The 21,694-nt window shown below is 47.4% G+C and overlaps 1 protein-coding gene and 1 long non-coding RNA gene across 3 annotated transcripts; both read right to left on the bottom strand.

Moving 5' to 3' along the window:
- Positions 1-1,060: 1,060 nt before the first annotated feature.
- On the bottom strand, positions 1,061-6,555 carry LOC128626630 (uncharacterized). 2 transcript variants are annotated; one of them, XR_008390618.1, is made up of 4 exons: positions 6,453-6,555; positions 2,377-2,471; positions 1,964-2,072; positions 1,061-1,306 (listed from the first exon to the last, which is right to left on the bottom strand). It is a non-coding gene; the product is annotated as an uncharacterized LOC128626630 (long non-coding RNA). The 2 variants fall into 2 exon arrangements; XR_008390617.1 differs by lacking the exon at positions 1,061-1,306 and having other exon boundaries at positions 1,734-2,072.
- Positions 6,556-13,544: 6,989 nt separating this feature from the next.
- Positions 13,545-17,722, bottom strand: GOT1L1 (glutamic-oxaloacetic transaminase 1 like 1). Its single transcript, XM_037166931.2, has 9 exons — positions 17,608-17,722; positions 16,807-16,988; positions 16,184-16,295; positions 15,828-15,937; positions 15,518-15,610; positions 15,281-15,431; positions 14,638-14,803; positions 13,985-14,127; positions 13,545-13,720 (listed from the first exon to the last, which is right to left on the bottom strand). Exons 1-9 carry the CDS (start codon positions 17,720-17,722, stop codon positions 13,545-13,547), a joined length of 1,248 nt encoding a protein of 415 aa, XP_037022826.2.
- Between the last annotated feature and the right edge of the window lie 3,972 nt (positions 17,723-21,694).

Genomic DNA, 21,694 nt, shown 5'->3' with positions numbered 1-21,694 from the left:
GATAAGAATGTAAAAAATATTTTTCATACCAAAAATCATTTAAAAAAATCTTTGCTGCTCCGAAGTCATGAGCACATTTTCATAATCTTCTAGAAGCCTTATTTACTTTATCCTTCACATTTAGATTAGCAATTTATCTAGAATTAATTCTGTGTATTGTTAAAATATAACTTTCCAATAAAAAAATAAAATCATGACTCATACCAATATAAAAAGAAATGTTAGCATTTTGTTTAATGTATTAATAAGGAAAACTGGCAAGGTATTTTCACCTGTTCAAAGGTGAATCCAAAGAACAGACACATTTATAGAGCAAGAATATTGAAATGAATATGCAAATTGAGGCAAAACTGGTTTTTGCATGACTGGAACAAGATTATCCCCCCACCAGACAGAATTTATTTTCATGAATTTGCATTGATCCCAATTATGCACAAGTTACAGAGTTATAAAATAGTTGCCAGAAAGTCAAAATTAGATAACCCGGAGGGTATGCTACAAAAAATGAAGTTTTCCATTGAAGCACAAAATTTTCTTGTCATATGGTATCAGATAGGGGTCAGGGTTCTTCATATATATTTTTTAAATAGACCTTGTGTCATTTATTGAAAAACCCAGCCTTCCTCCACCGTCTCTTCACTATCACCATTTCTCCACACATGTGGATTCACTTATGAACACTGTTTAGTTCCACTGGCCAGTAAGTCTATTCCTAAACTAACACCGTGATGTCTTAGCCCTCACAGCTTTATAATACATCTTGATATCTAGTCATGTAAAACCTTTGGTTTTGTCCCTCCTCCATCTAGATTTTTTGTCTATCCTTGGTCCTTTGCATTTTCATATGTATATTTTAGAATCAATTGTTAATTTCTAAAATTTAAATAACTGCTCAAATTTTGGTTGAGACTGCATTGAATTTATAGGACGATTTGGGGAAATTTCATATGTTTATAATATTGAATCTTACAAACAATGCACAAAGTATGTTCTTTTTAAATTGAATTTATTTCAATGTTTGTAATTTTTTAGATAGAGGTCTTATATGTCTTTTGTCGTTTGTTAGATTTATTTCTAAGTATTTGATATTTTAAATATTATAAATAGTATCACTGTATGTTTTCATTTTTTAATAACCTTTTATAATGTGCAAAACATCTCTCGTCCTAAGAGGAGCCCATCGGTCACAAAACACAGTGGTGTTTGGTTGTTCTCTCTCCTTCTCCCTCTTCCTCTTTTCTTCTTTGGCAGACACACCGCTCGGCGAGGTCCTTTGGGCCTTACCAGGAACAAGAAAGAAGGCTCCCTTAAGAACACAAAGAAATTAGCATTTGAAAATGGGCTCTATTAAATTCTCAACCTACAGCCCTCATTCCCCTCAGTGTCTCTCTGTTTTTTAAATCTCAAGCTTCTTTTTATTTACTTTATTGAGCTATACTTTACACAATATAGAATTCACCATTTTAAAATATGCAATTCAGCCCTGGCTGGTGTAGCTCAGTGGATTGAGCGCGGGCCTGCGAACCACACGATCACGGTTCGATTCCCAGTCAGGGCACATGCCTGAGTTGCAGGCCAGTTCCCTGCAGGCCAGTTCCCTGCAGGCCAGTTCCCAGCAGGGGACGCACAAAAGGCAACCATACATTGATGTTTCTCTCCCTCTCTCCTTCCCCCACTTCCCCTCTAAAGATAAATAAATAATAAAATATTTTTAAAAAATATGCAATTCAATGGTTTTTAGTATCTCACTATGCTGTACAATCACCATTGTATCATTCCAGAACATTTCCATTACAAGAAAAAGAAACCCCATGCTTCTTAGCCATCAGTCCCAATTCCTCTTCCCCCCACCCCTCAGTTAGCACTGATCTGCTTTGTGTCTCTGTAGCTTTGCCTGTTCAAAACATTTCCTGTGAATGGAATATATGTGGCTTTTGTGTCTGGCTTTTTTTACTTATCCTACAGTTTTCAACGTTCATCCAGGCTGTAGCATGTAACAGAACTTCATTTGTTTTTATGGCATTTCTTCTGTTTTAATCCAGGAAAGGAGAGAAAATTGGTTCATAGGAGACCTGGAAAATAAGAAAAGTAGAAAAAAGTGTCTAAAAATCACATATTCCATCTTGGAAAAATAACAACTGTTATCATTTCAGTGTATGTTTTCCAATACTTTTTCTGTGTACACATTAAATGCAGTTGGCATTATACTGTGTACAAAACAAATACAATTGTATGTCCTATTTTCCCCATGTTTTCTCATTTTATTAGACAATTTCATTTATTTAACTTCCACTGGTTGCTTAATTTCATTATGAGAATGTAAACTGGTATTTTTAACCATCTCCCTATTACCAAACATAATACTATAACACTTACATGAAAATCTTTGTGCATAAAACACTGTCTGCATTTAGCCCTGGCAGGGTAGCACAATTGGTTAAAGGTGGCCGGTTTGGTCCTGGTCAGGGCACCTGCAGGAATCAACCAATGAATGCATAAACGAGTAGAACAACAACTCTCTCTCTCTCCCTTTCTCTCTCCCCCCTCCTCTCTCTCTCTCTAAAACTCAATTAAAAAACACGTACATATTTAGATTTATTTCCTTAAAATAGAGTCTGGAAAATGGGTTAAATGTGGTAAACATTCTTAATGTTTATTATCCATCATGACAAATATCACTCCCTCAGTAATGTACTGGAAAAGCTATTTCACCCAACCTTTACCAATATCATACATTTTTATATGTGTTAATCTGATAGATTGAGTGGTAATTTCTGTGTTTATGCAACTGCAAAACAGTGTAATTTGCATTTCTTGGATGTCTAGCAGGGTTTAATATTTTCATGTCTGTCAATCAATTATTTTGTCTTACATGTTAACTATTCATTTGTAGCCTTTTTTTTAACTTCTCTGTTGGGGTCTTAGTACTTTTTTACTAATTTATAAATACCCTTATGTAGACATTGACCCTTTTTATAGCTTCTGATAATCTACTTTTTCCTCCCTTTTTGTCATTTACCTTTAATTCAGTCATTAATGTCTTATTTCTGTATAGACAGAAAGGTTCTTTATGGGGGGAGGAGGTGATGTTTCCCACCGCTCTAAGCTTAGACCTCCTTCCCTTTGGAGATCAAGTAAAATATTTGCTTTATCTGATTCTTTTTCACCTAGTCTGTTTTGGCTGGAATTTTTACTATTTTATGCTTTAATCTCTGAAATTTATATTGGTATATGATGTGGTATAATGATAAATTTTACTTTTTTCCACAAAATTCTTTTTTTAAAGATTTTACTTACTCATTTTTAGAGAGAGGGGAAGAGAAGGAGAATGAGAGAGTTATCAATGTGCAGTTGCCTCTTGCATGCCCCCATCCTAGGGACCCGGCCCACAACCCAGGCATGTGCCCTGACTGGGAATCGAACTGGCAACCCTTTGGTTCACAGCCCACGCTCAGTCCACTGAGATACACCAGCCAGGGCTACAAAGTTCTAATTAAATATTAAAACATAATTTATTGAATAACCTCACCCTCTGCTTATTGGATTTATGATCATTTTAATTGTATAATAAGTTCTTATATATACAGACAGGGTCTGTTTGAGACATCTAGTCTTCCCATGTGATTCTAACCATCTGATTACATAAGATCAGGTCAACCTATTTCTGTACATTCCAAGAAAAGAGAAGAATGTATATATCCCGGAAAGCCTCCTCTTTGCTCAGTTTTACTGAATCCAGATACCACAGGGTAAGAAAAAACTTTGAAAGGTCCATACCTGTCTTCAGGCTGAACTACACTTAAACCACCCCATAAGGCCTTCACGAGCTAAGAAGGACCTCACAGTCTACCACCATGGGGCACTTTTATCAAATATTATTAAACATTCATATTGTACTAAGGAAGAATCTTTATAAACTTTGATCCAGAAATAGAGTGGGATCTATATTTTGAGGATTTATATTCCATAGAAAAAATACAGTTAAATATATTTGATGTCACTTTCCAAACATACGTGAAGAGAGAAAGACTGACATATTTTAATGGCCCTTGACTAGATCCTTGACCTCCTATAGAAAGAGACAAAATCTCTAACAAATAGTGAAAAGTTTTATGCAGAAAATTGTTATACAGACAAAGATAAACATAAAACCATGACAAGTGCTATTAAGGTATCTCAGCATTTTTCGACTTGTTTTGACTATGACATCTTCACCAAATGCACTTGACATCAGGACATCAAATGCAGCTGAGCTTCTCCGAGAGTGGCACTGGAGGGTGGTAGAAGTTACGTGAGTGAAGAGGGGAAGAACCATCCTAACAGAGGAAGAAGTGTGTGCAAAGGCCCTGTGGCAGGAGGGAGCAGAAATAGGAGGCAGTGTCAAAAGTCTAACAACTAGATCCAAAGATAAGGCCGGGAGAATGGTAAGACACAGACCATGCACAACCCTGGAGGCCATAGCAAGAACGCTTGTTCTTAGGAACGTGTTGGGAACCCTACACCTGGCTTCTAGCTAAAAACATTGCATTGATTACAGGAACCTGTGCGCTCCACAAAGCCAATCGGCTACAGGCACATGAGGTGTGCATGTGCTCCCCAAGCCAATTGGCTACAGGCACATGAGGTGTCCACGAGTACCAGTTGCACCCAAGTAATCAATAAGCGGGCCCTTCTTTGTCTCAAGCTAGCCAATAGCAAGCAACCTAATCTCCTTCCTCTCCCTCCCCCCTATATATATACCCAGTTCGGAAAAATAAAAGTTTGCAGCTTGATCAGAATCTTTTGTCTTGCTGCCATTCTTCGCGCCTCTTGTCCCCCCAACTCATTTGTTCTAGGTAGGTGGTCGAGCCCCAGTTGATTGCTCCGCGGGCTGGAGCAGGAACGGATCTGTGTTTTGAAAAGATCACTGGCTGAAGGGTGGACACACAACAGGGCGGAGCATGGGTGAAGGGAGATGAGTTAGAAGGCTGGGGCTGAGTAGTAATGGTGAGAAGGAAGAAAAAGAGTGCAATCTGGAGACTGCAGGCTGTGATTCCACGGGGCTTATGAAATACCCACACTGCGCATGTGCTGTTGTAAATCTTGAAGCTGCAGCAGAAGACAAGAGAGAAGATTATGTTCCTTCTCTGGGTTTCTGGCTTGCATACTGCAGACAATGATGCCATTAACTAACACAGGGAACACTGGAAGGAAGATCAGGTTCCATTTTGGTCATGTTGAGCTTTGGGTACCTTTGAGACACCCAAGACGATGGCAAACAGACCGTGGGGTTTATGGGTCTGGAGCTCAGAGCAGAGGTTTGTACTGAGAATATTATCTACTTCATCAGAACCAAACCAAGAGATAGGAGACATGCCATTAAAATATCTTTGTGTAGGTAAAGCTGAGCTGGAAGTTGCACAAGAATTCATTCCAGCCCCGGTTGGGTGGCCCGGTGTCATCCCCTACACCAAAAGGTTGTGGGTTCAATCCCCCCAGTGAAGGTACATACCTAGGTTGCAGGTTCAGTCCCCAGTCGGGGCACATAATGAAGGCAACCAATCGATGTTTCTCTCTTGCATCTCTTTCTCTCTCCCTCTCCCTTCCACTTTCTCTAAAATCAATAAATATATCCTCAGGTGAGGAGTAATGAAAAAAATTTTTTCATTCCAAATGCCACCATCTCATGGTCTTTTTAGAAGTTATTTCAAATATTCCAATCTTACGAGTTTAGGGATTTAGAAGCTCTAAGGGGATTACTAGGGGAAAGGTCATGCATGAGTCCATCATAGCCCAACAGTTAAAGGGACGGAGCCTCCTCAGCCCCCACCTCGGCATCCTAAAGCTTGGTGAGGCGTCAGGAAGGCCAGGGGTCAAAAGTCAAGGCTGTGTGGTTCTGTCGCCTTTTCCCGTAAGGAGATGCTTTTCCTACCATGGTCTTGGAAGATTCCGGATGTTACGGTCACAAAGGAGGTGGTCATTTTCTTACATTAGGACAAGGTTCAGTCAATATCAAAATATCTAACCTTTCAGAGTCATGTTTTTCTTTCTATTTATTTCTACCCTGCCCTGTTTCAAAGAGAATTTAACGTGGTTTACAAAACCGCATAAATGAAGTTGAACGACATAAATCAGAGCAGCTCCAGGAAGGCGAGGCAGAGGGAAAACACGGGCAGGACTGAAACTGGGCTGGGAGGGAGGCCAACCTGCCGCAGAGTCCCAAAGGCACGTGGGGCCCCGGACTGTCGGGCTTTCTAAAACTTGCTGAAGCTGTCGAACCAGTGTCGTGTTTTCATTCTCCAGAATCCTAGCATTGTTGGGGACAAAGCCCAGTGGAACAATCAAACCCGGCTTCACAGGCCAGAAGGAGGCCTCCCACCTAATTCTGTGCCCTCACGCAGGTGGTGAGCACCACAGCTCACCAGCTGGTCCTCCCGTGTGCTTCCTGGAACCCGGACTCACCGGATACGCACCTGCGATTGAAAAGTCCCTGTAAGGAGATGTTTGTCCAGGTGTTTGGTCTGTTGGCTGTGGAGTCCCAGATTCCTAACAGCAGTTTGAGCTTCCAAGGACAAGGGGCTCCTAGGAGCAGCAGGAGCAGGCAAAGCCATTATACTACCTCCACGTGCGTGCCCACATACACACACGCACACAGCTGGGTGGACGGAGAGTCAGCCTGGCTGATGCTGGGGTGTGGAAGAATGCCTTTGAATTTCTTTACCCCTCCCAGACAAATACTCGTGGCCACCACCCAGGACTTCACCTGAGCCACATTCCAAAGACACTTGGGATACCAAGGCACGTGGGAAACGCACACAAGAGCAGATCTCAGCCCTCCCTCCTCCTCTGCTCTGACCCAGGCAAAGGGAAGGAGTTACCAGGGCAGAGGTGCCCTACTGCTCAATTCAAGCTCAGGTTTCCTCTTCCCAGCTCCCAAGTTTGCTAAACAGCGCCACCTGCTGCCTCAAAATGAGGAACCCCAAGAAAGTTTGTGTTTGTGTCAGACTTACAGGTTCTCATTCCCACCGTGCACGAGACTCAGAAAAGGCAGAGGGAGGGCAGGACATCCCACCCACACCCGCCTTATGCCCTCTCCTGCCCAGCCCCCGCCCACTCCACTCCAGCCCCACCCCTCTGTTCAACCACCAGCTTCCCACAGCTTTACACTAACTCCGCCATAATATCAGCCATCCCCCCAAAAACAGCTTACCACTGATAAAAACAGGTCCTGAACCCAGACTCTGCCATTGCGCCTCTGCACACCCAGACAGGAAGGGACTGGTGTGCTCTGGGTCTGTAGGACAAACCCTTCAAAGTTCTCATAGAAGACATGCTGCTCGGTCAGTGTTTAAAATTGTGGTAAAACACGAGTAACACAGAGCTTACATTTTTAAGTGTCCAGTTCGGTACTGTTAAGTAATTCACATTCTGGTGCAACCAGTATCCCATAAGTCTTTTCGTCTGAAATCCAGTCACATTTTCAACACCACTCTCCCCCCAGTTCTGACCACGTCCCCTCTCATACCTCAAGTTCTTCTTGATTACCACACATTTGTTTCACTGACGCCACGAATCCCTGTGGAGCTCACAGAATGTAGCCCACTAGCTCAGCCATTTCTCATTTCCCCACGGGCTGTCTATAAACACTGGTTTGTTTAGTTTCTGTCTCTACCCCTCCTTGAAGCAGTTTTTATTTCCTGGTTTTGGCACCTCCTGACAAAGAGAAGGCAGGAAAAAGGACAGCAGTTGAGGTTGGATTGTCGGCCTGCAGCTGCAGCTGGGAGGCACTGACCAGGAAAGGACTGAGCACTGTCGGCTGAGCTGCCTGAATCTCAGGGACACATAGGGGGGACTGGACGGGCTCTCGGAGCCCCACACCCCCGAAAGTGTATGCGAATTTCATGTGCGTGGGGGAACATATGTTTTTCCAGGGAGATTTTCTCTACCACTCCCCAGATTCTCAAGGGGTCCCGGACCTAGAAAAAGCTGAGACCACAGGAGGCGCCCTTGGCAAGTAGCATCTGGGCTTTCGTGGATGTATCCAGATCCTTTCTTGGACAATCAAGGCCTGTGAACCACAGGATGTTCAACAGTCTCCCTGCCCGTGTGTGACCACAGCTGTGGACCGAAGGGGCAAGGACATCACAGGAGGACAACTGGAGCCTCGCACTAGGAAGAAAGACTGAAGTGGAATCGTGAGGGAAGGGTGACAAATCTGCAGACACTCTCGGGAAGCCAGAGACACGAGGAGGCCACAGAGAAAGTGGTTCACGTTCTCCTGCAACCAGGCTCCCAAAACTCTTTCCATCTGAACCCCAGTAACACTTTCAACACCTTCTCCCCCCAGTTCCGACCATGTCCCTTCTCATGTCTCAAGCCCTTCTTGATTGCCATACATTTTTCTTTTCAGCGACACCGTGAATCCTCGTGGGGTCTTTCATAACCCACTCTGGCCTTGGGCGACTCCTTGAGTTCTCTCCTGGGGACTTGAGTGACCACAGAACTTTCCAGAAGACTTCCAATAATAACACTCATTATGCTCTTTGCAGACATGATCTTACCACAACCCATAAAAGTGGGTATTTCAATCCCCATTTTACAGAGGAAAAAACAGAGCCTTGAGGATAATAAGCAACTTTCCCTAAGTCAGATAAATGCAGAGCACAGATTCAAACTCAGTTCTGCCTCACCCCAAAGGGCATTCTCCTAACCATAAAATTATCCTTATTTTCAAAAATTGTGATACATTGGAGAAAAGCTCATTTTTCTTAAGTACAGAATATACCTTCCCTCCTCCCCATGCCATCCAAGGAAATCCCTTTTCTTTGGGGAAATAAGCTGCTCAGGTGTGTGGAGGGGGCGACACCCCCAGAGGGTGTGCTCCCACACCGAGAGGTGCTCTCTGCACTGCCTTCTAAGGCTGGACTGTGCTGAGTGCAGGGTATAAGTCTGGGCTCTGGACTGAGTTGCTCAAGGTCATTAAGAGGTTTGAGAGGTTGTAAACAGGTGAGAGGAAGGGGAGGAAAATGAGGGAGCTGGTAGCCAGCCAGGGACTTTGGGGGAACAGCAGGCAGGCCTACTGGGGATTTTACTGAGTGTGCCATGTTGGATAATTTCCCTTCCCCATGACCCCATGACAGCTTCGGCTTTGTGGGGTGAGAGGGATGTCAGAGGAATGCAGGGACACGCTGAGTTTGCCTCGAAGGGAGACGAGGAGGAGTCAAGGCTGTGACTGGAGGCTTACCTGCACTCAGCATCCCACAGTTACTGAGCTCCCGAGTGCCGGGCCCTGTGTGAGGGCCCAGGAACACCGCCCTGCAGGGGCAGCTGCCTCTTAGGCCTCAGAGGGAGGATTCGTGAAGGAAGACTGTGCTTCGGTGCCAGCCTTAGGCTGAAATGAACGGCAGATTCCCGAAAAGCTGAGTAGACCACCCGATCCCCAGAGGCATTTTCTGGCTCTAATGCGGTATGGAGCAGGGAGTCAATTACTTAATAAAAGTACCATCACGACAATTTGAGAACCTATTCAGTGAGGGTTCCAGGCTTGAGATGGCAATATGTCCCCTGCCCTATTTTACATTAAATTGTCAAAATCAGAGAATGACACAGAATAAATGCAAAGTGTGACAAGAGGTACGAAGGAAACCAGAAAGACAGGAGATAAATGTTAGTGTGGGAGGGGAGAACTTACTTGGTAAAAGGGCTAGATAAAAGCCTCTCTGGGGGGACATATTTGTGCTAAGAGCTGAGACTCACTCAATGAGACAGAGCTAACCTGGCAAAAAGCAGAGAAAGTGTTATTGGCAGAAGAGACAACCCGTGCAAAGGCCCTGAGACAGGAAGACCTGTTTGTATTGGAGGAACTGGAAGAAGACCAGTGTGGCTGGAGTGTGGTGAGCAAGCAGAAAAACAACACTTAGATCTTACGTCGTGCGGTAGGGTGAGGGTGTCTGTCGCATGTGCATGGGAGAAGCGCGGGCAAGAACGCGAGATTCGGCTGCTCTGGAAAACCCAGAGCCAGGAGAGGCTGAAACCCGCCAGGAGAGGCTATGGCCCGCTGGGAGCGCTCCAGAGTAGTTCCAAGTCCCCCTCCACCCACTCCAACCAACCCCTACCTCCATCCCACCCAGGTAAGATGCCTAGGTATCGCCTTTCTCTCCCCTCTGGGCTCCCACCTGGGGGGCAAGCTGGTCGTTGGCCCCATAACCCCGGCACCTGCGGTGGAAAGCGAGACCGTGGTTACTGCCCCGGGTCTCCGCGGTCCGTTCGGTTCGGGAGGCTGCACGCGTGGCGCGCCACAGGACACCATACTGGACTTTGCTCAGACGAAGCTGGGACGTCCTTCCGACCCTGGGCTCCCCATCCACCCTCCCACACACGCCCGGATTTGAGGCCGACCCTGAAGCCATCTCTGCCCGAAGAAATCAGAGAACAGGGCGTCCTGGACGAAGCGCCCTGGTGCCCGGGCTTACAGTGCATCTCCAGCGACCCGCCAACCAGGGCTGGCCTACCTAACCTCCCCACCCCCGTTTTCTTTTCATTTACTACCAGGTCTTGTGGGACCCACAGCCGATGGAAAAGGGGAGAAGGCAGCCCAAGAAACGCACCACAAAGTGCGCGCCACACACCGCTGGGCTCGGGCGCCCGCCCCCACCAGTAGACGCTGGGACACAGGTCCCTAGGATTCTCTGGGGCCTTCCCCCGCCACCCCCTGGCATCCCAGCGTGCCCCCGCGAGGAGAACCTCCGAGCTGCCAGGCACCTTCAGAGGCCGATGCACTGGACCACCCGAGATCCCAGAGGGCAGGTCGCGGCGCGGGGCGGGCCATGGGTTACAGCGTTTGGGAATTCCTGGTCCTCCGCAGGCGTCCTCTCCCCCAACAAGACATTTAAAGAAGCCTGGGCCGGCCGAGGTCGCGTCGGCCTGCGGTCAGCAACGACGGCGAGAAACCTGATTGTCACAGCAAAAACGGAGACGCCGTGTCTTGGGCACAAACCGCCTGCAGCCCCGGCCGGCCGCCCGCGGGACCTGGCCTCTCTGCAGCCCAGCTGGCCCGCGATTACTTTCGTGCACCTGGTGGCGCCTCACGTCCTTTCCCAGGACTTTCCCAGCCATCAGAAAAGCTGTCGACCGGTTCCTTCGTCCTGCGGTCCCTTCTCTCCTTGTGATACCAGCCCCACAGTGGGCAAGTTTTCCTCCCGGCAAAGAACAGTATCTGCTCCGCGGGGACGCAGTTCTGCAGCTCTGCATTCTCCCCGGATCTGGAGGCTCCTCTGGGCCTGCTCGGGGCGTGCATTGCCTCCCCAGGGTTAGGGTCAAGAGCCCCGGGGGGGCGAGGATGAAGGGGGGATGGGAGCAGCCTGGGTGGAGGGCGGCAGCACGGTGCCAGGGGGCAGCACCCAGCAGGTCGACCCCGGCCCTCTACTGTGGCTATGAACGTGGTTGGTCAGGTTCCTGATGCTCCCAAGATTGTAAAGCGAAGATGATAATATCAATAACCTACTTCTCTGACCTGTTAGGAAGGTTGAATGAGATGATGGAGGTGAAGCTCTTAGAACAGTACAGCTCCGGATAAGCACTCGACCGCCATGAGCTGCAATAGTAATAATGACAGTCTGACCCCTCGGAAGCGTCAGGGGCGTTTACTGAGGACTCACTCAGCCTAAGCCACCATGTCGCCAGTGTCCCAGGCTGGTTTGCAAAGGAGGGCAGGCACTCAACGTATTTTATCTTACTGAAAAGAGCTGGAAATAACGGCCAATCGAGTTCCAACAAGCACCTTAACAGCCCAGACTGTGGCTTATAAAAACTTTTATCTGCCAAAAGTGATTAGCGCTCCTCTGAGAGAGGGCTGATTCTAGGTCTGGGGTAGAAAATATTCAAAATTTTCTTGGAACTTTTTCTCATGCCAGAAAGTAAAGAAGCTATCAAAGAGTACTGTATGAAAAGATCTCACAAACGAATTTAAACTGGCTCCTACAGCTCAAAGTTCAGACATTAAAATTTTTTTAAATGTACTCAAGCAAGGTATCAGTCAGACATACTTCTGGTAATGTGATAGTCTCTGACTTACTATTCACTGTATTTTTTTTTTAATTTTAGATAGAGAGCAAGGAAGGGAAAAATTGAGGGAGAGAAACATCACACCCCAAAGCACAGAGACCGCAACCCAGGTACGTGTCCTGACCTGGAATTGAACAGGCCATCCTTCATTTTTCGGGGTACCACCATGCAGGCCAGGGCAAAGGCCACACAGTTTTTTTAAATTTCTTTAAAGATTTTATTTATTTATTTTAGACAGAGGGGAAAGGGGGTAAGAGAGGGAGAGAAACATCAATGTGTGGTTGCCTTGTGCATGTCCCCTACTGGGGGCCTGGCCTGGAACCCAGGCATGTGCCGTGACTGGGAATTGAACCTGCCTCCCCTTTGGCTCACAGGCAGGCACTTAATCCACTGAGCCACACCTGCCAGGGCTAATTTAGATTTTTATTTTTCAAAAATACAGAGAGAATGAAGAACATGTTAATGACACCATGGGGATGAAATTGGCAAAATTCATTCTGTGAGAAACATTACAGGATGAAAAATCCAGTTCTCAAATTTACAAAAAAAATTGCAGGATTAAAAAGATAGAGGAAGAAACTACAGATTAAAGGAAACACAAAAGATAAAATAATTGTTCCAGCTATTTAAACTCGTGTCACAAATCACTCCCAAACTTAGTGTCTTAAAACAGCAGCAACATTAAATTTTCTCATGAGTCTGGAATTTGAGAAGAGCTCTTCAGGACAATTCACCTTTACTCCACTGGAATGACATCAAGGTTCGGGACTGGAACCTTCACATCTACATAATCTGCTGCCACGTTTTATTACAGTCGGCCCTGAAATGTCACTTAACTGTTTCACGTGACCAAGGCTGTCTCCCAATAAGCTGCTGGAGAAAAAGGGCTGGACTACCCTTGATTTTTTACATTTGCTGGATGCCCAGGCACGATGGTCTAAATGTGCTTCCCTCCGATTCAGATGTTGAAACCTAGTCACCAAGATGATGGTATTTGGACATGGGCAGGTCATGAAGGAAGAACCCTCATGAATGGAACTAGTGCTCTCATAAAAGAAGCCCCAGAAAGATCCCTCACCCTTTCTGCCATGTGAAGTTACAGTAGAAGATGCTGGTTAGGAGACACGTGGTAGGCCTTCACCAGACTCTGAATCTGTTGGCGCCGTGCTCTTGGCCTGCCCAGCCTTCAGAAATGTGACAAATAAATTTGTTATTTAGAAACCACCCGGTCTATAGTATTTTGTTACAGCAGCCCGGATGAACTAAGACACCAGAGCAGGGTTTTAACGTAGTAAGTGTTCAATAGATATGAGATGGTATGTTAAGGTAGACATCCCCTTCTTCTCTAAACCTTTTCCCCCTCCCTCGTTGCTGAAGCCAGACCAGTGCTTTATAAGAAGATGGAGAGACAGAGTGCTTTGCAAAGTGCTTTGCAGTTCATTTCTCTGTTGTAGTGAATAATCAGCACAGGATTTTTGCAGAAGCTAAAGCTTTTATTCTAACTAGGAGTCATTTACTTTCTGAAGATAGTTCCCTGAGCCCTTAGTGAAGAGAATAGCCTCGTTGATGCTCTCAGTGATGTAATCTATGTTGCAGGCATTGATGCAGGTGAAGTTAATCCGACCATTCTTGGGGATGTAGATATGTTTCTTCTTGACCATGTATTCCACCTGTTGGACTGGTGATAATCATAGGCTCTCTCAGATCCTGGGGTGGCCACCTCTAAATCCCCTCTAGCCCAAGATGGATTGCGGGGGGATAGGGAATGTCAGCATTTCTGGGGGGCACAGCCAGAAGGGTCTTCGAAGCAGCTTCACTTTCCTCAAGGAAGAATCAAAATCTGGTGTGAAGCTAGAGATTGGTCACCTAATCAGCAAAGTTTAATATTCAAATATAAGCCCAAGGTCAGGAGAGGAAGAGCTGTCCCCTCCTAGACACTTACGGTCAAGTCCAAGGTAGCAATGGGTCCCACTCTGGTTGGTGATGTGGTCCCAGCAGCCAGGGGTTCCCAGGAGCCGGAGCTTCTCCTTGACCTTTTCTTTAATCAGCATGATGTCTTCTACAACCTCTTTCAGACTCTGCTTCCTGCCAAAGGAAGGACAGCAAGGAATCAGAGTGTGAGGTCTTTCCCTGCTCCCAACCTCCCTTGCCCTTCCACTCCTCCTGGCCCTTCAGAAGCCCCCAGCCAGAGTGCCTCAGGGCACACTGGTGGAGCCAGTGATCTGAGTCAGTTATGAATAGGAGAAAAGCGTCAGCCTGTAGACTTGTAGATTCAAGCAAGCCAAGCAGACTCTTAGCAGACTTTACCAGAGTAGCAAGCCCAAGAGGCTTCCTAATCTCCTGCGATCTGGAAGGCTTCAAATAATTTATCAGCCTGTGTCCCAACAGAATGTCCTATTACTTACTCCCCTATAATAGGGGAGTAAGTGTTGGCATAGTCGCTGTCGGAACACAGTGGGTCCTCAGTAAACGTTGATGGATGAATGGAGTGAAGGGGCAACAGTGGCAGGAAGAGAAGCCCCCAGCAGAACCAGGAAGTCTATAGGTATCCAGAGGCTCTGCCCATCCCTGCCTGCCCCCACCCTTCACCCTTACCAGGCTTCCTGCACAGCAGAGTTACAGAGGATGGAGGTGATGATGCGGGCACCGGAGGTAGGAGGGTTTAGCCACAGGGCCAGAGCTAATTTCACCAGCTGGGAGAGGACGCACAGCAGGAGCTGGTTGTTGAGCGCCACCACGACCAGGAGCCCCACTCCTTCATCTGCAGCATTGAGAGAGACAGCTTCGTTCTCAGCGTCCTCCACCCCCACCAGGGCTTTCCCTGTTGCTCTGCCTCCAGCCTTGAAGAAGAGCAAGGTACCCTACAGGGCCGTCAGCCCAGCCAAGCTGGTGTCCGGGCCCCAAGAAGTCGCCAGAGGCTCTTCTTCCAGAAAGAGTAGTGGTAAGTAAGAGTCTCAGGTGGAAGGGACTAGAAAGATAACTAATCTTAACCCCTCATCTTATAGATGGGAAACGAGGCCTAAGGGGGGGAAACAGCATAATGGGCGCCAGTTTAACTGACTGCGCTAAAATGATACCAAGAAGCCGCAGTCCACCTCTTCTCTTGGGTCTCCATGCTGCTCTCTCTCTGGAGGTCTCAGCTCTCCCCACAGGGTAAGGGATGTCAGACAGCACTGTCGCCAAGGGTGTGACACCCCTTTAGCACCAGACGCCCCTTCCCCCTCCATGCATGCCATACCGTAAATGCCAAAATTCTTGGACAGCGACTGGCTGCAGAAGAACTCCAAGCCTCCAGACACGAAGTATTTTAAGAATCCAGTATCTTCTTCTAGGTCACCAGTGAATAAACCTTGATTGGGAATGTCAAAAAATGGAAATATCTGCTTCTTCTGTAGGAGAAAGGAGAATGGGGGGGATGAGACTGAGGAAGGTGACGGTAGAGGGAGAGGAGAGTCGGGAGAGACATCGGGCTCACCTTCATGGCGGCTATCAACTTTTCCCACTGATACTGGCTCAGCTTGCAGCTGGCAATGTTCCCGATCACAAAGACACAGCCACCAGGGGCCTGCTGCAGGTGGAGACTGTCGCGTCAGGCACCGCCCCCCACCGAGCGGCAGTGGCACCAGGGGGTTTGGAGGAGAAGTGACCCTCCACGTTGGTTCCTACCAAAGGGCTAGACAAATCCAAGCCTAGGAAAGGCCTTGGATTATCAGGGGGGTGGGGAGGAAAGGAAAATAAAACTGTGAGTCAGGTCTGGGGACCAGATTCTGAGGGGGGCCCTCTACCTTCACCACATTGAGGAGCACGTTGGGGTCCATGCACAGCTGCTTGGAGTCCCAGAAGCAGTGTTCGTAAACTGTAAAGCCCATTTCCTGGAAGATGAGTCCATGCGGTTCTGTGGGAACACGGCGCCCCGCCAGCTGGTTCATGGGCAAAGGAGAGATGGAGGCAGACATGCCAGAGAACCGGCCTGAGGGTCACTGGGCGAAAGTGGGGCGATGGCGGGACAAGCGTACCTTGGCTCGTCCCCCAGTTGTCATGAGAGGGAGTGAGGAGGACAACAGAGAAGATCGTAAATGGGGTGGGAATTAGAAACAGGGGACAGGGATCTTCTGTCACCCTCATCTTGCATAACACTCACCTTTTTGAGAAGAAATGATGTAAACTATTTGAGAATCCTGACGCCAAGTTTTGAGGAACTGGGCCCCAAGTTGGAAAGCGCCACTGTCACCAACAGTGTGTATACCCCCTACCTGCCGGTAAACAGAAACAACGTTTTAAAAGAGTAATGGTGCCCCAGCTAGTGTGGCTCAGTGGACTGAGCCCCAGCCTGGGAACCAAAGGGTCACAGGTTCGATTCCCAGTCAGAGCACATGCCTGGGTGGTGGGCCAGGTCCCCAATGGGGTGTGCGTGAGAGGAAACCACACACTGATGTTTCTCTCCCTCTCTTTTTCCCTCCCCTCTCTCTAAAAAAATTTAATCTAAAAAAAAAAAGTAGTGGTGATACTAGTGCCACCTTAGATTCAGGGCCATTTTTTCCAGCAAGAGCTTGCACATCCACAGTGTGGGCTGGTGCCAGCAGGAGCATGGGCCTCGGCTTCCGATGCTGTCTCTGCCCTTCAGTGACAACCTTTGTGAGCCTCAGGTGTCTCCCTTGTCAATGTCAGGGGGCCCTCCACAGTCCCTTTCAGGTTTAAGACGGTGCCATCTCTGACCTCCACTCCGTGTGGCTGGGCGAGCAAAGAACAGGCCCTTCTTCTCACCCTGTTTTCCATAATGACTTCGCTGTGCTTTCCAAAGAGGAGTTCCAAGCAGGCCTGGATGAATGATTTCATGCCCTTCACCGGCACGTACTCATAGTTCAGCGAGGGATCCTGTGCAATCTGCAGGCGGGTCTTGTGCACCACGGAAGAAACCCAGGGCTGGCCTTCGCTGGTCATGCAGACTGTGACAAGAACCGTAGAGGGCGCTCTGGAGGCCGGGCCTGGGGGCTCGGCAGGCAGCCCGCAAACACTTCATCTGTCCTGGCTTTCTGGGGGCTTTGGAAAGTTGCCTAGGAAAAGACAACTTTCCTTTTTTCGTCTCTTTTATAAAAATAATGCACCATTAGTCAATACGTATAATTTTTGTCTTTTTAAAGAAGACAGCTGAAACCTATGCCATTTTAAAGGGTAAAAATGATATACACAGCCTGGGAGTTATAGATACCTGAGATTAAACAAAGGTAACATTGACGTTCACAGTGGCAAGGGCTGGCTGTGCATCTTGTGTCCATTTTGGGAACCATTATTGGCTGAGGAACAGAGCAGGGGTGGAGGAAGAGGCAGAAGAAAAGTGTAGGGCCCGTGCAAGCCCCACACAGAGCCGGGGGAGTAGACATGCCAGAGCGTATATCAAGTATCTAGAAGCCCCCAGAGAAAGGCAGAATGACCCAGGACATTTTCTGCTCTTTTCCCCAGTGGGCAATTTTGTTAACAAGAGCAGACTTACATCCTGATTCCTCTGCCGCAATGGAGTACTGCCCCCTAAAGGCAAGTACGATGTACTAAGTCTTAGGCATCTACCTCTATAGGCCAGGAATAGCTTGTCAGGGCAATCGTCTTGTTTGTAGGCCCTTAACAAGCAGCCGTCCAGCTTCTGGGCTGCAGGCACATCCAAGAATACTGAAAGGGTGGACATCGCCGGGATGAAAGTAGAACCAAGACTATGATTCCATTCCTATGTTCTATCCCACTTCTGGCCGAAGCCTTCCTCTAACCCGGAGCCACACAGGCCTTCCTCTCTCCAGAAGCCCCAGACAACTGGTCACCAGAGCAACAGAACCCAACTCCCAGTCCCCATGGTGGCGAGCCTCAAGGACTATGGGGATGCTCTATGGCACTGGAGGAGAATCCCCTGAAAGGTGACTGGGGCAGGGAGTAGAGAGGACCCGGAATTCCCAGGTCCTAAATCATTGCCTTCTCTTCTCCGGCTGCAAGTCACCCAATCCAAAATAACAAGTCAGTTTAGAAGGTTAGGGCAGCCCTGGCTGGTGTGGCTCAGTGCACTGAGTGCTGGACTGTGAGGCAAAGAGCACTGGTTTGATTTCCAGTCCGGGTACATCTGGTCTGGGTTGCGGGCCAGATCCCTGGTATGGGGTGCACGAGGGGCAACCACACATTGATGCTTCTCCCCCTTTCTCCTCTCTCCCCTCCCATCTCTCTATCAATAAATACACAGAATCTTTTAAAATATATATTTTAAAAAAGAACAGGAAGAAGATAGAGCAAGGCAGGCAGGCAATGAGCCAGGTGAGGGTCCCTCCAGCAAAAGTGAAAACCTTAGATCCGGTGAATCGAGGGACTGATTGATTGATGATTGACTATTCAACTATTCCCCCTACCACTCTCCTCCACCTTACCCACAAGGGATACATTTAAAAAGCTTCTACTTTCATTTTGCTAAGGGCTCCTGATTTTAACAAATTTTTTCCATGTGTTTTTAAGATTTTATTTATTTTTAGAGAGAGAGGAAGGGAGGGAGAAAGAGAAACATCAATGTGTGGTTGCCTCTCACACGCCCCCCCAACTGGGGTTCCTGGCCCACAACTCAGGCATGTTCCCTGACTGGGAATCAAACCCACAACTCTGTTTTCCAGGCCAGCACTCAATCCACCAGCCAGAGCTCCACAGTTATTTTAATAAAGGGTCCTAGGTTTAGGAACAGTATAACTTACAATCAAAGGAAGCCAGCCTGTTTCTCTCACCTATCTAGAGTCAAGACTTGTGCACTATGAACTGTTTCGGTGGTGGCCAAGCAGCAGGTTAAAAGGCAAAGGTCAAGGGTGGAAAGAGTCAGCCCCTGGAGGATCAATCTTGAATTTTTCTTCCTTTTTCTTTTACTTTTTTAAAAATAACTTCATAACCCTGGCTAGTGTGAGTGCCAACCTGCACTCAACCCATTGAACCGCACTAGCCAGGGTTATGAAGTTATTTTTAAATAACTGGTCACTGGTTTGATTCCCAGTCCGGGCACGTGTCTGGACTGCAGGCCAGGTCCCCAGTCGGGGGCTACGTGAGAAGCAACCTCACATCGATATTTCTGTCCCTCCCTTTCTCCCTCCCTTCCCCTCTCTCTAAGAGTAAATAAATAAAATCTTTTACCAAAATGTAAAAATAAAATAAAAATAACTTGAAATGTAAAAATAAAAATAAAGGGTTGTTGGAGTCTCACCAGAGGCCCTTTCCCAGCCCCGCTGGTGGGTTCAGCTTCATCTTCCAGATCCACTTTCTCTGGAGTATTGCCTTTGGCTGACAGGAGCCAACTGGCCTAAAAATTGCCTGGCAGATCACAGCCCCACCAAGACAGGTAGCCAATGACGGATCTAGGTGTCCAAAAGGCCAGCCCTTTGTCTTGGGGTAACTCTTGGGGTAACAATTTGTATTCCAGGGCCCATCCACATATCAGGTCAAAACTTGACTCGGGCCCCGGGACCCCCTCCTTGCAGGCCTCGTCCCCTTCACAGGTCTGCCCCCCTCACTCCCCCAGAGCCCCCTTCCGCAGGGGACGGCTCCTTCTGCAGATCGTGAGCCTGAATCCCTTCCCAGGCCTTGCTGCCAGGGAGCCCGCCTTGAGTCAAACGATTATGAAAGTAATCCCCATTGTTGTAGAAAACGTCCAAACTTTGAAAAACTCCAACGAAGAACACAGATTTCCTACCATTGATCCATAACCACAGTTAACATTTTGGTGGCCCCCTTCCAAGTTTTAAAAAATAATTTTATATTTAAGATAATTAGCACCAAATTGACATAGCATTTTCATTGTGCTTTCTTTGCATTTCACATGTGAGAATTTTAATATGTGTACCCATGAGAACTTTCTATGCTACAAATAATTTAAAATGCCTGACTCAGACTGCCTGGAGCTAGAGGGAGAATTTATTGGCTCTATCACTGGGCAGGCCCAGGGACATGCGACTTCATTCCCGGGCCAGTCCACTGTGTCACAGCGTCATCAGGGTTCCAGCTTCATTCTCTCTGGTCCCCTCGTCTCTGCTCTTCTGGATGCTTCAGCTTTGGTCTCTGGCTGACTCTGGGCATGGAGCGAAAGCAAGTGTAGCATATGTGCAAAATGATATGCATTGGAGGAATTTTCGTTGCAACTATGTGCAAATCAACTACATGCCAACCACTGAAAGAATGCTTCCATTAATAAGGGGCTATCCACAAAAAGGAATCCTGTGCCGCTGTTCCAGGCAGACCTTTATGTATAACGGTGAAAACTCTCCAAGAACATCAGTAAGTAAAAACAAGAGAGGCAGAGAGTAGAGAGCCAAGAGGGGACACTTGGGGAGGGATACAGGACATGGGCAGGGAAGAAGGCGGACTTGCTTTTCACTGTATATTCCCTTGTGCCTTTGGAATGTTAAACCGCATGAAGAGATTTCCCATTTAAAAACAGTGTTTATGTTTTTTAAAAAATGGCTGCAGCCTTTCCAGACATCACCTCCTTATTATCCAGAGGAAGACAGAGCATCTCTCCTCTTTGATCCCGGGGAAAGCAAGGTCGTTTCCTCTCCGGAAGCCCCAAGCCTTCCTTCCCCCTTCCTTTGGCTGCAGTGACTGCCGGCGCATCCCCGACCTTACCACGGCAGAGCATGGGATCCTCCAGTGAGTTTAACCCAACTGCCTAGAGCCGAGGGTGGTGTCCATCCCTCCCAAATTGCACAGTCAGGAATGGAACCTTGATTCCTGAATCCTGAGCCAGTGTTTGCTCTGAGAAGGGGAATGTGGTTGAGTCCGTTTGGAGAAGAGCCTTTCATTGCTCTCTAGTCATGCAGTTCTAAGGAAATGATCCTAACTAAAGCTTCCAGAAGTCACTACTTCTGATATGGAGGCAATTCCCCCCAAATGATGCCAACTGCCTGGAGAGAGAAGCTGGAAAGAACGTTAGCTGAATCAAGCCTTTAATTCCTGCCAGTATCAGTTTGAGCTCCTGGTTGTGAGCAGCAGAAACTGCCTCGCTGATTTGAGCATAAGAGGGATTCAGTAAAAGGATATCTGATAGCTCACATAATTGACAGGGAAGCTGGAGATTTTGGAGCAGAAGGAAGCAGGTGAGGGTGCCACTTCTGAACAACAGACAACACTGTGACCGGCTCTACCCGTATGTCCCTCTGCTGGCCCCAGTGCCGTTGCATGTCCGACAGACAGGGTTTTATTTCCACAGCTGCTGTGTCACACTGTGCTCCCTTCTAACTTCACCTGCCAGGCGCACGGTTGAGAAAATCTGTGTCTGATTGGCTGAACCTGCTCATGTGACCTGCTGGCCCCTCCCCGTGCTCTCACTAGGGGCTGGTAGGACTGAGGGTCTGACTATTTCAGCTCCAGTTGTGATGGGTGGGCTCTGTCTCCCATCAAGATTCAGAAAACACAGAATTCCCCAAAGGCTAGAAAGAGGTTCACAGGCGAGGCAGCCCCTAAAAGGACAAATATTCACAATCACATCACACCTTTCTCTTTCTCCCCCCCAGTAGATTCATCTACTGCTGGCACTTCTTTCACGAAGACAAGAAACGCAATTGAAAGAGGCTTCCACGTGGCCCCATTGTAACTGCCCGTCTACACAGGCACCCACCTACTCCGTCTTCCCTCTTGGTGCAATGTCTGA

This window comes from Artibeus jamaicensis, unplaced genomic scaffold, assembly GCF_021234435.1.
Source record: "Artibeus jamaicensis isolate MK-2021 breed Jamaican fruit bat unplaced genomic scaffold, CSHL_Jam_final scaffold_833, whole genome shotgun sequence".
Lineage (NCBI taxonomy): Eukaryota > Metazoa > Chordata > Mammalia > Chiroptera > Phyllostomidae > Artibeus > Artibeus jamaicensis.
This window is presented reverse-complemented; position numbering and strand designations above follow the sequence as displayed.